The 14011-nt window shown below is 35.3% G+C and overlaps 1 protein-coding gene across 1 annotated transcript in view; it reads right to left on the bottom strand.

Moving 5' to 3' along the window:
• Window positions 1-10923, bottom strand: part of LOC124372615 (cilia- and flagella-associated protein 52-like) — a gene marked incomplete at its 3' end in the record, with an annotated part of 37110 nt that extends 26187 nt beyond the window's left edge. The window contains 3 exon segments of the mRNA XM_046831020.1: window positions 3324-3513; window positions 10443-10630; window positions 10728-10923. Of these exon segments, the coding sequence (XP_046686976.1) occupies window positions 3324-3513; window positions 10443-10630; window positions 10728-10923 (574 nt within the window).
• Between the last annotated feature and the right edge of the window lie 3088 nt (window positions 10924-14011).

Here is a 14011-nt window from a genome sequence, read left to right as displayed (position 1 = left end):
AAACAATAAAAACATTACATGAAAATTTAAAATTGGATAACAGTGAAGCGAATAAAGCTCATTATAAAAAGTATAAGAAACGTATATTCTAAAACAATTAAGCAGGCTAAAGCTAACTATTTAAAAAAACATACTATCGCAATCAACTAATAAAAGCAAGGATGCATGGAAAGCTAATAAAGGAAAAGTACAAATAGTAGCAATGCTAATAATAACATTTTCTGTACGTATCAACGACAGAATAGAATCAGATAAACAGGAAGTATGTAATATAATTGAATAAACCATTTTGTATCAATTGGAGCTAATTTAAATGAAAAATCAACTGAACCACCACTTAATAATGATCATTCTTGGCGAGATTGGAATATCCCTTCTTCTTACATCCTGTGAGCCCTGCTGAGGTTGTAAATGCCATCAAATGTTAAAAAATAAGAATTCAAGTGGAGCTGATGACATATCCAATAGATTATTGAAGGCTTGTTCATATGCAATATGTAAACCCCTGTCTGTTATAATAAGCTCTTCTTTCCAGCAAGCTACTTTTCCATCTTTACTAAAAACTAGTTTAGTGATACCTGTATTTCAAAGGAGGGGACAGTACGTCTCTTGACTGGTTACCGACCAATTACACAAATTTCAAGTCTAAGTAAAGTATTTTGAACTTATTTTTTTAAATAGATTATCACCGTACTTGCTTACAAATATATTCTAACAGACAAGCAGTTCGGTTTTGTCAAGGGCCGCTCTACTGGTGAGGCATTGGCGACTTTTATATCCATGTGGTCACGGGGACTGGAGAGAAGACAGCGGACACTTGGTGTAATGGTGGATCTGACTAAGGCGTTCGACTGTGTCAGTCATGACAGGACTGATGGAGGGTTTGCAACGCCTAGGTTTTGCAAATGAGATACTGAGGTGGCTAGAGTCGTATCTTAGGGATCGAAAACAATTTGTCAAAACTCAATAACCACTGCTCGGAACTGATTGAGATTAAATTTGGAGTCCCCCAAGGATCAGTACTTGGACCAATTTTGTTTAACCTTTATATAAATAATTTAGTGCTCACTATAAACCACGAAAATACCGTTATGTACGCTGATGATATTGCCTTCATATTTTCTAATTACAGTACAGAAGAACTCGAAAATTAACAGTAACGTAGTCTTATCACAGGCCTATCAATTTTTAAATAATCTGAATTTACATCTTAATTTCAAAAAAAAACACAATTTACAGAATTAAAAAAAAATAATCATCTTCAGGCCTCCATGTGTTGAAATAAACGAAGAAAAAATAGAACACCAATTATCAGTAAAATATTTGGGACTTCAGGTGGACGATGACTTGACTTGGCGATCCCACATAAACTTTGTTTGTGCCTCTTTGTCTTCTTCGTCCTTCCTGATCTCCCAGTTTGCAAAATATCGCCATGTTCAGTTATTAAAAATAATATACTTTGGTTTGGTAGAGTCACGGTTGCGGTATGGACTTCTTGTTTGGGGGCTCGGCATCTCAGTACTTACTAAAAAGGGTTTTCGTTTTACAGAAACGAATTGTGCGTGTTGTGGCTGGCATATCTCGCAGAAGTTCATGCAGAAATGCATTTAAAGAGCACAGCATTTTGACCTTTCCATCTTTGTATATTTACGAGACCATTATCTATGCCAGGTTTCATTGTGCAAATGTAGTAGATGGAGCTGCTATACATGACCACAACACGCGAGCCCGAGTAGACCTGCGACAAACCCAACATCGCTCGGCTCTGGCGGGTGGACTGCCTCAAAATTCAGGGGCTAGGTTTTTTTGGAAGCTCCCTAGTCATTTAAAAAATATAACTGAAAAAACAATTTTTAAAAAACAACTAAAAGAATACCTATTTAGAGGGTTGTTTTTATTCGGTTGGGGAGTTCCTAGCCTAAACTCTATTTTAATAATCATTTGTATTCTTTTATTATTTAATGTAAAATTAGTTCCTACTCAGGCTTGACTTTCATACAAATATTGTATTTTTATATGTTATTTATTAATAATGTACTACTGACTTTTGTCATACATGTAATACATGTCTACGACAATAAAAAGATTGAAATTGAAATTTGAACTCTTCCAACTTGGAGTTGGATGGCTGTAGGAATTCTTTCGGTTTGAGCAGAACTAACTCAGTCTTTTCAGTCGCCAGTGTTAACCAATGTTCTTGAAGCCGTGAGCTTGTGTGTCGCATTACCATGTTCAGCACCAACTGTGCGTCTTCTGTGCTACGAGTGACAATGACTGCAGCGATGTCATCTGCATATGCAAATGAGGAAAACCTCTGGAGTTATCTGCAAACGCAAAATTCAATCGTAGGAAATGATTTCACAAGTCAGGCCCAAAATGGAATCCTGAGCAGCCCCACTTGTGACTTCCCTCCTGCGTTCACCATCTGATGTCATAAAGAGCAGCTGCCGATCTGTCAGGTAGTTTTGCATCATCCTGAGCAGATACTATGAGATCCTGAAATGTTTCTCCAAAGCCTCCAGCATGTCAATCCATCTTGTCTAATTAAAAGCATTCTTGATGTCCAGAGTGGCCAACAGTGCATTCTCCCTGGAGTAATGGTTCTTCTAATGTGCGATCTTAAACGCACTTACTACTTCTCTGATGGCACCAATGGTTGACTTCCCCCGCTTGGAGCCATACTGCCTTGCAGAGTGGTCGCCAGCCTCCTGAATTGCCCTTGTCAGACATGGCCTGAGGAGTTTCTCCACCATCAACATCGAGTATACAGAGAGGCCTGTACGCTGATGGGGAGCTGGAATCCCCCTTACTTTGCTAAGATTGCCAAGACTAGACGCTGTCTTTTCCAAATTTTTGGGAAAACGCCATCTTCCAAGCAGCGGCTGTACATTCTCAGGAACACACCTCCAACAGCCACCTTCAGCACTGGATAAGCCATCTGGCCTGAAGTTGTTTCGAAGTTTTCTTGCAGCTTGCTTTAATTCGTTTTTGTAAACAGTGGCACGCTCTAAACCAGCGCCACATGCATCTCCAGATCTTCCATAGAATGAGTTGGAAGAGAGTGTCAATGACATGCTTTATCCTTTCAGTATGTAGACCACCTGAGGTTATAAATTAAATAGTAAATCTTAAAACATAATAACAAATTAATGTAAAATGGCAATATTATAAAAATTTGATATTTAGCTTTCTTAATTGTAAAAACTCACAAAGGCTTATATGCAGTATATACCTGTATTGTCTATATGCTTACCAATAAATTCACAAAATACTAAAACCAGAATTTCAAATTCAAATTTTTAGTAAGATTAAGTATTTATTACCTTGACTGTACCTCTCAGCTTCAAGAGGTTGCTTGGATGATATTTTCTTGGGAAATTTAGCAAAGCAACCAATCAATACTGGTTTTACAATTGGATCTAAAATATTGATATCATGTGAATAATTCAATTTTACTTTCACTATATCACCAGTACTTGTTCCACAGTAGGCAAACTCATCTCTGTAGTCAATCTAAACAAGATACATAATTGTTTACAAAGAAAGTAATCAATTACTAAGATATTACTTATAAATCATACATTTAAAGTTTTATGCAATTTTTCTTAATCTATTACTTTGTTATTGTGTAAAGGATGGGTCACAGGCATGATATTATGTAGGTGATATTTTCCACAGTCAATGAATTAACTCTGAATGCAAAGAGCAATGTGTTTTGTACAGAGATAAACATTCGTCCGTACATATAATAATTTCTGAGACAATTAAATATTTAATTGTATAGTAAACCATACGTATTTTATCACAACAGGGAACTTTATAACTCTATAAGTATTTTTAAAAGTTTAAAGAGACTAAAATAATAAGGACATAGCTTACAATTACATAGAGTACTAGATAAAACAAATAGTGAAAATCTACATTTTTACATACTAGACATTGTATTTAATTATTTTCACCCTACAAAGTTCTGAAGTTATACTTAGTTGTTGCTCTTCATAGTATTAATTACACCACTAGTGCACCCATGCACGAAATCAATAAATTTTTACCAAATTTTTTGGGTGACCCAAAATTTCCACTAAATCTGAAAATAGTTTCCCTCCAATCTTGATCTTTTCCACAAATACATAAATAAGAGAAACTATAGTAAATAACTAGTATTCATATCTAATAGCACAAATAAATATTGTAATCAGTACTGAACAAAATTATTAACACATTTATTAAACCTTCAAAACCATATTTCGAGGACATACATGTGCAGTTTAATTTTAAAATTTGATTTTATGGCAGTGTTTAAATAGTATTCTTAGTGCATTAAATGATTTAATTGTGTCATTGGCATCATCACTTTCCGTATTCATAACCTCAAAATACTGGTCTAATAGATAATAAAATTGTAATTTTTTTCATCACATAAAAATGTTTGTTGTTTATGATGATTACACATATATGTATTTTTGTGTAGACATCTCATCATTGTAAGTTACAAGTTTTGTAAAGACTTGCATTATTTTTTTAAGCTTGACACCTAGTGCCACTACACATTGCACAATTTGACTGACATTTTTCTTCCATATAAACGTATAATTATTTTTTGTTCAGCTAACTCTACATGTTTGTATACAGCTGCAGCTGTTGCTAGGTTATGGAACTTTTGTTTACTGTAGATATTAAATTTATACTGTATCAGCCAAGATAGTAGAATAAGCTATGTGAGTAGTGTACATATGTATTACTGTGAATACATGGCTACACTATGGGTTTAATAATTACGGCTAGTTTACCTTCTGAAAATCTATTTATCAGGCCATTTACCTTCTGAAAATCTATTTATCAGGCCATTTATCAGGCTATTTATTTGTATAGCATTAGAGATCCAAAAGCAAGTGGGGCGGAACCCTAAAGTTAAACATTTTTTTAAATAACAAATGGCACAGTGAGCTTTGTACATAACACATAAAACATTAAAATTAGTTAGGAAACCAGGGTGTATGTTTTTGTACGAAAAACCCCTAAGGCCGCTATTATCCATGGCAATTAATGCTACCTCATTGTACCACCGACTGGCAGTGTTCAATCAAATTTGGACTACCAGCCATGGAAGATTGGTTGTTCAACTGTTTGTGTCTCAGGGAGAATTGGTCAGGGAGAATTGCAGCATATGCAATCTATTAGCTAAACACAACAGAGCACCTATAGGTAGGTTAGAACTCCCAATAGAAACATATTTGTGTCTAATCATCTATTCTTGTTCTGTGTAATTGTGTGTTCACTCAGCTACTTGAATTAAAATAATTTTATTATTACACAGGGTGTCCATATTTACTGTGCCATCATTGATATCTCAAAACAGCAAAATTTACAAGAAAGTTTAAATACCTATTTCATCTACGTTTTAGTAACAATCAAAAATATTATTTTTAAATTTCAAAATTTGACCAATTTTAGATAAAAACAATATGTTAAAAGGTTTTTATTCTTGGCAATTTTCTTGTTGACTGACTTATTTAAGAATTTCAGCCTGTGAACGTTTTTTTAAATGGCATGTTTTAACATTCTTAAGAACAGCTATGTGAGTAATTTCAAAGGTAATAACAAAATTAATGTCATTTTTGTTAAGTGGACTATTAATATCACGTCCAGGTTCAGTAATAAAACTGTAGGGAAAATAAATAATGAATATGAGTATAACAATTGAATGCTACTTTGAAAATAATCACAACCACCACAGCCAACAAGTCAGTTCATGTGTGGATGGCTTTATATTTTTTGAACCATTACTGTTAAAGAATTAAAACTATACACATCAATACTATTCAAAAACGTCTACTTTTTAAAGGAAATATCTAATTTTACATTAAATCAGGGGACGGCCCACATAGAGTGAGTGTTTCAAGTCAGGTGTTTTTAGAAAACCTAAAATGAGAGCATAAGTCGAGTAGTAACACCCAATTATTGATGTGTACTAGAAGAACACAATGGTGCTAATCAGATCTAAAATGGTTCAATCCGTACAAAATGGTGGCTCATATTGTTCCTTATATTTATGGTTGAAAGAGAAGAAAACACTTTGCAAGTAAAATGTTTTAAGACTTTGGATCAACATATCTGTGAACCAACTTACAACACATGAAATGAAATTATAGAGCAAACCTTTTTCATTGACTCCTAAAGTATATTTTGGTGATAGGAGTGTTAATGTAATGTAAAAATTTGTGACAAGATGTACTGACCATTGTTGCCCAAAAACAACTGCACAGATCATTCACATACACAAGAAAGGGAAGAGATGGTTCAGTACAAAAATGTGACAAATGTTTTGTCAACAACACACTAAAGAATATTAATTTTAGTATATAAATGATTGTATTTTATATGACACTGTTTGATAGTTTTCTTTAGAAATCTACTTGCATTGGCTCAGTTACTGAAGGACATTTCTTGGTACTCTACAAGTATTATACATATATAAAGATATTATTGTCTTTTAATAAAATACATATGAAAGTACTTGACTTGCCTGTCTCGTAAGATTGGCCCTGATCTAGACAGTAAATGGGTTTAATATATGTTGTATTTGTTATCGAAATTACAGCAATTTTTTTATCCCAAGAGTGTTACATTTCATAATTTAAATTTAGGTCTCACTTTGGATAAGTCACTTGAATTTGAAGAAAATGAGATTTATTTATTAACAATATTTTGATTACACTGACACATTGTAAAAAAATAACTCTTAAGTAACTGAAACTTGAGAGCATAAAAGAATTTTCTAATGTTAAACGCTAGACTGACACATACACTGAATGGATGTGTCATTTTTTTTGGAATTTATTGTTCCCATGTCTTACGTAAAAAATGCAATAAAATTATACTGGTGCAATGATCCTTTGTTATAATCTTAAATTTTTCCTTATAAAAACTTGTTTTTAAGATGCTCCATTTGAATAACAAATCACTTTCAGGAAGTGGTAATAAGCTTAAAAGATAAGAACAGTTATTGAAACACCCAGAACAAAATGTTATTCAAAAATTTTTTCCAGATAAAGTCTTGTGATTGATAAAAGTATGATTTTTGGAAAAAGAGGCTCAAATTCATACTTAGCAGTCTTTCTACGTATATGCTTGTTATACAAATATTTTTTTGTTTGTGATAGCAAATCAGGAGCTTTTTTTATTTTCTTGTATCCAACTTTTTATTGAAAAGTGATACTCTTTATTTAAATGGCTCTTGGATAATGACATTGCCTTGTGGTACAGTAAGAACAAACTGATAGAACAAGCTGTCTGCCTAAAAATATAAAAGAAAGAGAATGCATGGTTAATACTTGTAAAATATGATTACTGTGTGATGGTACAACCATCACTTAACCTACTGAGTGATGGTTATCAGTGGCATACTTTCCAATGACCGCCACCCCTAGACACAATTCGGCCGGCTACCCCTTTGTGCTCCACCGAAATTTAAAAGAAACGTTCCAACATAATAAAAGGCTTTTATCTTTCTGTGATACACACATTTGTGTATGTCTTAGCATTATGAATATGACTACATAAATTGCCAAACATAATTTAGTTCCCAATCCTGGCTATATTTAAAACTAACTTTGTCTGCTTAAAATATGTTTTGTTGTTATAATATAATTTTGTACCATTTATTTTTATTAACATGTTTTCTAGATATGTATAATATAAAGAAAGTAAAGAAATAAGAAGATATTATTACACTATGTGCTATATTTTAATGTGTTTTGAATATATACATACCTTCATTTTCACTTTATTGGTGAAGAAGTTTTAAGATAAGACAACTTTCAAAATGTGTTAGTCTTATTTAGTGCACTTGAAAAGTGATATTGTCTTAACACAAACAAGAGAAATTAACTATTTTCATTTTTATATAATTTAAAAAAAAGTGTATGATTGTGAGTCATCATACAATACAATACAACATTCTTTATTCATGGACATAGAGTACAGAATAGGCGTCACAGTATGCTAAGCTATGCAATAACAATAATAATAATAATAACAATACAGAGATAGAAAAGAAAAATGATTTTTTAGTTGTTCCAGGTCACAAATTCGTCAATTGAGTAAAATGTCTGTTTGATGAGCCATGTTTTCAGTTGAGATTTGAAGTTCTTCACTTTACTGCTTTTCTTTAGATGGTCAGGTAGATGGTTGAAGAGTTTTCGTCCCATGTAGCTTGGCTGCCTCTCGTACTTTGTAAGGTGATGGTTGGGCAGGGTGAAGTCGTTTGCATTTCTGGTGTTATAGTTGTGTGTCTCTCCCAGTCTTGTAAGATTTTGTGAGACAGCATAGCAGATTACTTCCAAAATGAACAAGGACACAACTGTCAGTATGTTTAGATCTTTGAAAGCTGATCGACAGGAGTCCAAAGCATTTAGGTCTGCTAATGTTCTCACTGCTTTTTTCTGTAAAACTAATACTCTTTGCCGATTTGTTATTGAGGAGTTGCCCCACACTGTCACACCATATCGTAAATGTGACTCGAACAGCGAGAAGTATGCAGTTTTGGCTGTGTCCAGGTTGCAAGTAGTTTTTAGCCTTTTTATAACATATAAACTGCTGTTAAGTCTTTTACATAGTTGATTTATGTGTGAGGTCCAGGTTAGTTTACTGTCAATAATAATCCTAAGGTATTTTGCTTCAGTTGTAAGTTCCACTTCTGGAAGACTAGAGGTTTTTATAGTTTTCAGCCCAAAATTTATTTACTGTGTTTTACTTGAGTTTAGCACAAGCTCATTCTGATGACAGTATTGTTTTGCCATACTTAGGGCAATAAAAGATGACACCTCAAGCTCCGAAGGTTGTTTGTCGGCTACAATTAGAGCAGTATCGTCTGCGTACATCATCACCCGGCTGTAGTCCTGAAGCTCTTTCGGTAGGTCGTTTGTGAAGAGGATAAACAGTACAGGGCCAAGTATGAGCCCTGTGGGACCCCTCTATTGATCGATAGTGGAGTAGATGAGACCTTGTAGATTGTATTGTTTTTTGTGTATGAGATTTCTACTATTTGTGAACGCTCCTTCAGGTAGCTGGTCATCCATTCCATAGTTTTCCCTGTCACACCCATTTTCTCCATTTTCTGTAGAAGAAGTGCGTGGTCCAAGCAATCAAAAGCTTTGCTGAAGTCCAAGAAGAAGGCACTGGTGGAATTCCCTTCTTCCAGTAGCTCCAGTATATTCTCAGTGAAGCTTATGAGAGCTGAGGCTGTTGATTTGCCCCTTAGGAAACCATGTTGCTGGGTTGTAAGGAGGTTATGAGTTGTAAGGTGGTTCATGAGACGGGAAAGTACAATTTTCTCAATTACTTTTGAGATGGTAGAGATAAGGGATATTGGTCTGTAGTTATCTATTAAAGTGACTGGGTTCTTTTTTAGTTTTGGATAAACTTTTGCCAGTTTTAGCGCTTTTGGAAAACAGCCTTGCAGAAATGATTGATTTATAACAGAAACAAGGGGAGGTGCTAGTTCTGTTCATCATCACCACTGACAACATGAAATTGAATAAACCTCTAGGAAAAAAATAACTTCCATCTGTTTAACAAAAACCGATACAACTAGGTTATTACTGTTCCTAAAATGTACCTGCAAAAAATACCTTTTGTTGGCGGCTGCCCCTCTAGGTCCATGTTTAGTGTGTCTAATGGGAAGTCTGTCACCGAGTTATACCCTATGGATATTGAAAACATGTTCTAACATGCTTTCAATGGTACCACAGATACGAATGAAGACAGGTGCTTTTAATAGCTTTGTATCTGTTACTATATGTCGTAACAGTCCTCCACTGATAGTGATTTAACACCTCCAAACATTGTGTTATACCTTTTGTAACATGTAACGCATTCCTATAGACTAAACTATATATAGACTAAACTTGCCTTTACCCCTTCCTCCCAATCGCCTTCCTGTCCCATTGTTTCAGATAACACAACATGGAGCCAAAGAAAGAATCAACATCGATTTTTATGTTAGTATCCCACTTTCATCCATGCCGGTGTGATGTGTGATTGTGTTTTTCGTATTCGTAACTTGTGCTCGGGACTTACATTCTCTATAGTAACAACGCCTGGACTAGTCTCCAAGCAGCTTTTGGGTATGTTTGAACCCTTTCCTTTCCTGTTTTCTCTTTTTTCTGTTTCTTTGTTTTACTAATACCTCCCACGCCTGACGAAGAGGATAGATTCCAATTCTCGAAACATTGTGTTATACCTTTTGTAACATACAACAATGGCAAATGTCCAAAACCCTGTTATCCTGTCAAACCTTACATCGTCAATAACAAACTTTAAACAAAAAACATAACTAGTGTAAAAAATTAATATCTAGATATTGCACAAAATTAAAAATATTATGTGATAACTCAATTTAAAAAGGGGGATAGCAAATTATATTATACAATTTACTATACCTCAATACAAGTTATAATCCGTTTGATTTTGCCAAGTGACACATTCATACTGCGGAGGTTTCGGTCTAAAACATTCAAAGTCCATACTTTGAGTGTACATTCACCACCTGTCATAAAACAGGGCCCTCTGAGATTCATAGGAGACAATGTGACAGCATCCCCCGATGTTCGGTCTGATGCGTAGCTGCCTGCAATAAAAAGTTGAGACATATTAGTGTCCATCACAAAACAAGTGGTTTCAGGTCTCAGAATCTTTAATAACCACTAGGATATTTACTTACTTACCACAAAGAGCCTCTTTGACTTCAATGTTCCATAAAACAATATTACTATCATCTGGTCCTCCAAGAGAGATGAGGTAGGTATCACAACTTGAGAAAACAACTGCTTCTACACGTACTTTGTGTGATTCATATTGTAACAAAATATTTAGTTTTTTGAAATCCCACAGGATTACACTGGCCTGTAATAAGAGAGTCATTTATTAAAATGTATTGAACACAAATCTAAGTTATATTTTATGAATAAAAATTGAAAACAGCTTATTTATAAATATAGGGTACAATCAAAAAGTTCCTGGAATCGTTTACAACGTACATCCAGCACACTGGTCGGTGGGAATACCAGTACATTCAGTTGGTAATACTTCTAAAGAAAGAGTATGTGTTGTGTTGATATCGCTCACTTGCCATTGTTTACTTATAGAGACTGTTTTCAAGTGTCTGCAAGTTAAACTTCTCGATAAAAAAAAGGACAATTAGAGAACAGTGATCAAACATTCAATGCTATGTTTTGTTCCAAAAGTTATCTACTGGGAGTCTTGAGTTTTTAATTCATACTTATGGAGACGAGGCAATAAAGAAGAGTTTATGAATGGCACAAATGTTTTTGTGAAGATGGTGTGAGTATTGAAGATAATTGGACAACCTTCAACTGCAACCAGTAATGAAAACATTGAGTACAGCAAGTTGTACGAGCAAACAGGAAACTAACAATTGACGAAATTGCATTTGAGGTATGTTTATCACATGTGCACCGTTTCCCTAAAAGAAGAATCTGATTTTAACTTATAATGATATTGAAACAAATGTCACTAGGTAACTGAATCAGCGCTAGATGTAATAGGTATGCTCTAAAGTTTTAGAAAAATCTGCTTTATGTTGCTACAAGCGCTGGACCTTGAGCGTGCAGCCAATCTCTCTTGTGCAACAATAGGCATATTGTGTCATTGAATTTAGTATTACACAATCAGTGCCACAGTTCAGAGGGCTTTTCGTATTTGATTTTGTGCTGAACCACCATCACCTAGTATTGTAATTGTGATAATGTGCACCGGTTCTTGCTGCTTCAGGTGACTTAATATGGAGAAAGGTGATAGTTTCCAAGATGTAGAGATTGACAACAGTGAGAATTCTTAGATCTTTAAATGGATGCCTGCAGGATTCCCTTTGCTGAAGGTTGCTAAGAATTCTGATTGCTCTCTTTTGATGGACTAGGAGACGTTACATGTTATTCGCTGAGGTGCCTCCCCAGGCAGCAATCCCATATCGAAGGTGACTTTCGTATAGGGCTTGGTAAGCAGTCTTGGCTGTTGCTGTGTCACATGTACTTTTTATCCTGTGAATTACAGATAATGTTGTGCTCAACTTTTTGCACAGAGAGTCTGTGGACAGATATGGACAGAGACGTTGGACAGATGTGGTCTGTCCATGTAAGGCGGTCGTCAATTATTATGCCCAGGTACTTTGAAGTGTCTGTTAACTCCAGCTCTGGTAGTCTCCCTGCAATTTCCTTGTGTCTTCCTAAGCTGTTTAGTTTTATTTTCATTTACCACAAGGTCATTTCCATGGCTCCTAGGAAGACACAAGGAAATTGCAGGGAGACTACCAGACTGGAGTTAATAGACACTTTAATTAATATTTCACAACTTCAGAGACACAGACGGGATTTTACACAACTTTAGAGGCCAGTGGGGTGTAGCCCTGAGGGATTTTTTGAAATAAGCATAGGCCTATTACTCATATCAGGAATGTTAAGAATGCCCAACTAAAATTTCAGTACAATTGGTTGAAAATTTGTGTAAAAATAAAACAAACAAACAAAGCCACTTTCACATTTATAATATTAGGTTTTGTAAAGTTAGTGTATATTATATGAGTAAAAAAAATTCAAAATGTTAAAAAAAGTTGAATTTGGATTTTTTATTTTTGGACTGCATCAATTTAAAATTTGCTGGTATTCAATTTTAATATTCTTAAATTTATTAAATATAAATTAGGTTTACGTACAGGATTTGATCCATGTCACTCTTTATCCATGTAATGTAATGTGTGATTTGAAAGAAATAAAGATTCTGAATCCTGAAATAAGCAAAATGAGGTCCAGGGTTCATTTCTACATAATAAATAGAAACAACACTGATAGACACACTGCTTTTAAGTTGATTTTAAATTGCAATTTTCAAAGATTTTGGTTGTCTTCAATCGCATATGCAGATTGTCTCTCATGTTTGTAAAGCCAACTTTACAGGCTTTTTGAGCACCCATGCTCCGAATCATAACAGGGTATATGGTCACAGGGGTCAGAGAGCAGGGTTCTTCTTTTTCTATGGGGCGGCCTATTGTCATGCACTTAAGCCTCAAGGGACTTTTGCGCACCTCGGAAGTACACCATGAGGCCTACCAGTCTACGATTTCAGCAGTTCCACAAACCGCCAAAAACAACCTATCAGGTCCTCCTGGGGAAATTCACTACCCTTGTCCAAACTAACAAAGATGGCATACCACTCCCTTGCTATTGCAGGACAATCAAAGAGCAAGTGTTCAGCAGTTTCCTCCTGCTCATCACACACTCTACAGAGTGGATCCTCCCGAAGAATGCCAACTCTGTCAAAGATGCTTCCTCAGGTGACCATGTCCTGTAACCAAACCTATAACCCGAGAAGTCATCAATCTACTTAGAGAGAGAAAGTCAGTCACCACCCTGGAGGAAGGTGACTGTAGTACCATTCTGCTCATTCTCATACCCGGATGTAACCTCCACCTTCTCTCATGTTCAGCGCGAATCCATTTCGATACAGCCCCAAAGCATTCACACCTTGAAATACCGCAGAACAGTTGAGGACCTATCATAATTGATGCTCAGCCCCAGTTGGACAGGGTATCATCTCTTTCATTCCCAGGGATCTCCTCATTACCAGGAACCCAACAAACAGTCACATTGTTGATTCTGGTAAGGGAAGAAACGACTTGATAGCAATCCCAGACAAGTTTGGATTTGAACACACAAGAGTACATACAGTGCTGCCTGACTATCCGTGAAAATATTGATCGTCATACTCTTATCAGCAGGGTTACAGCCTTAGAAGGATTCATAATCAAGGGTTCCAACGAATAATTATGGCAAGTGTGTGCGCGTGCACGGGGTATGTTAACATCACTTCACCATTGGTTTGCACTCTGCACTAGTTCTAAGACACTCTACTTGGCAGCCACTAATGGCGTTGTTAGTCTTAGACGTTTGGTGGCACATATGTCGAGGGATTTCTAACGGAAACAACTTATACCATT

Source organism: Homalodisca vitripennis, unplaced genomic scaffold, assembly GCF_021130785.1.
Source record: "Homalodisca vitripennis isolate AUS2020 unplaced genomic scaffold, UT_GWSS_2.1 ScUCBcl_3631;HRSCAF=9282, whole genome shotgun sequence".
NCBI lineage: Eukaryota > Metazoa > Arthropoda > Insecta > Hemiptera > Cicadellidae > Homalodisca > Homalodisca vitripennis.
This window is presented reverse-complemented; position numbering and strand designations above follow the sequence as displayed.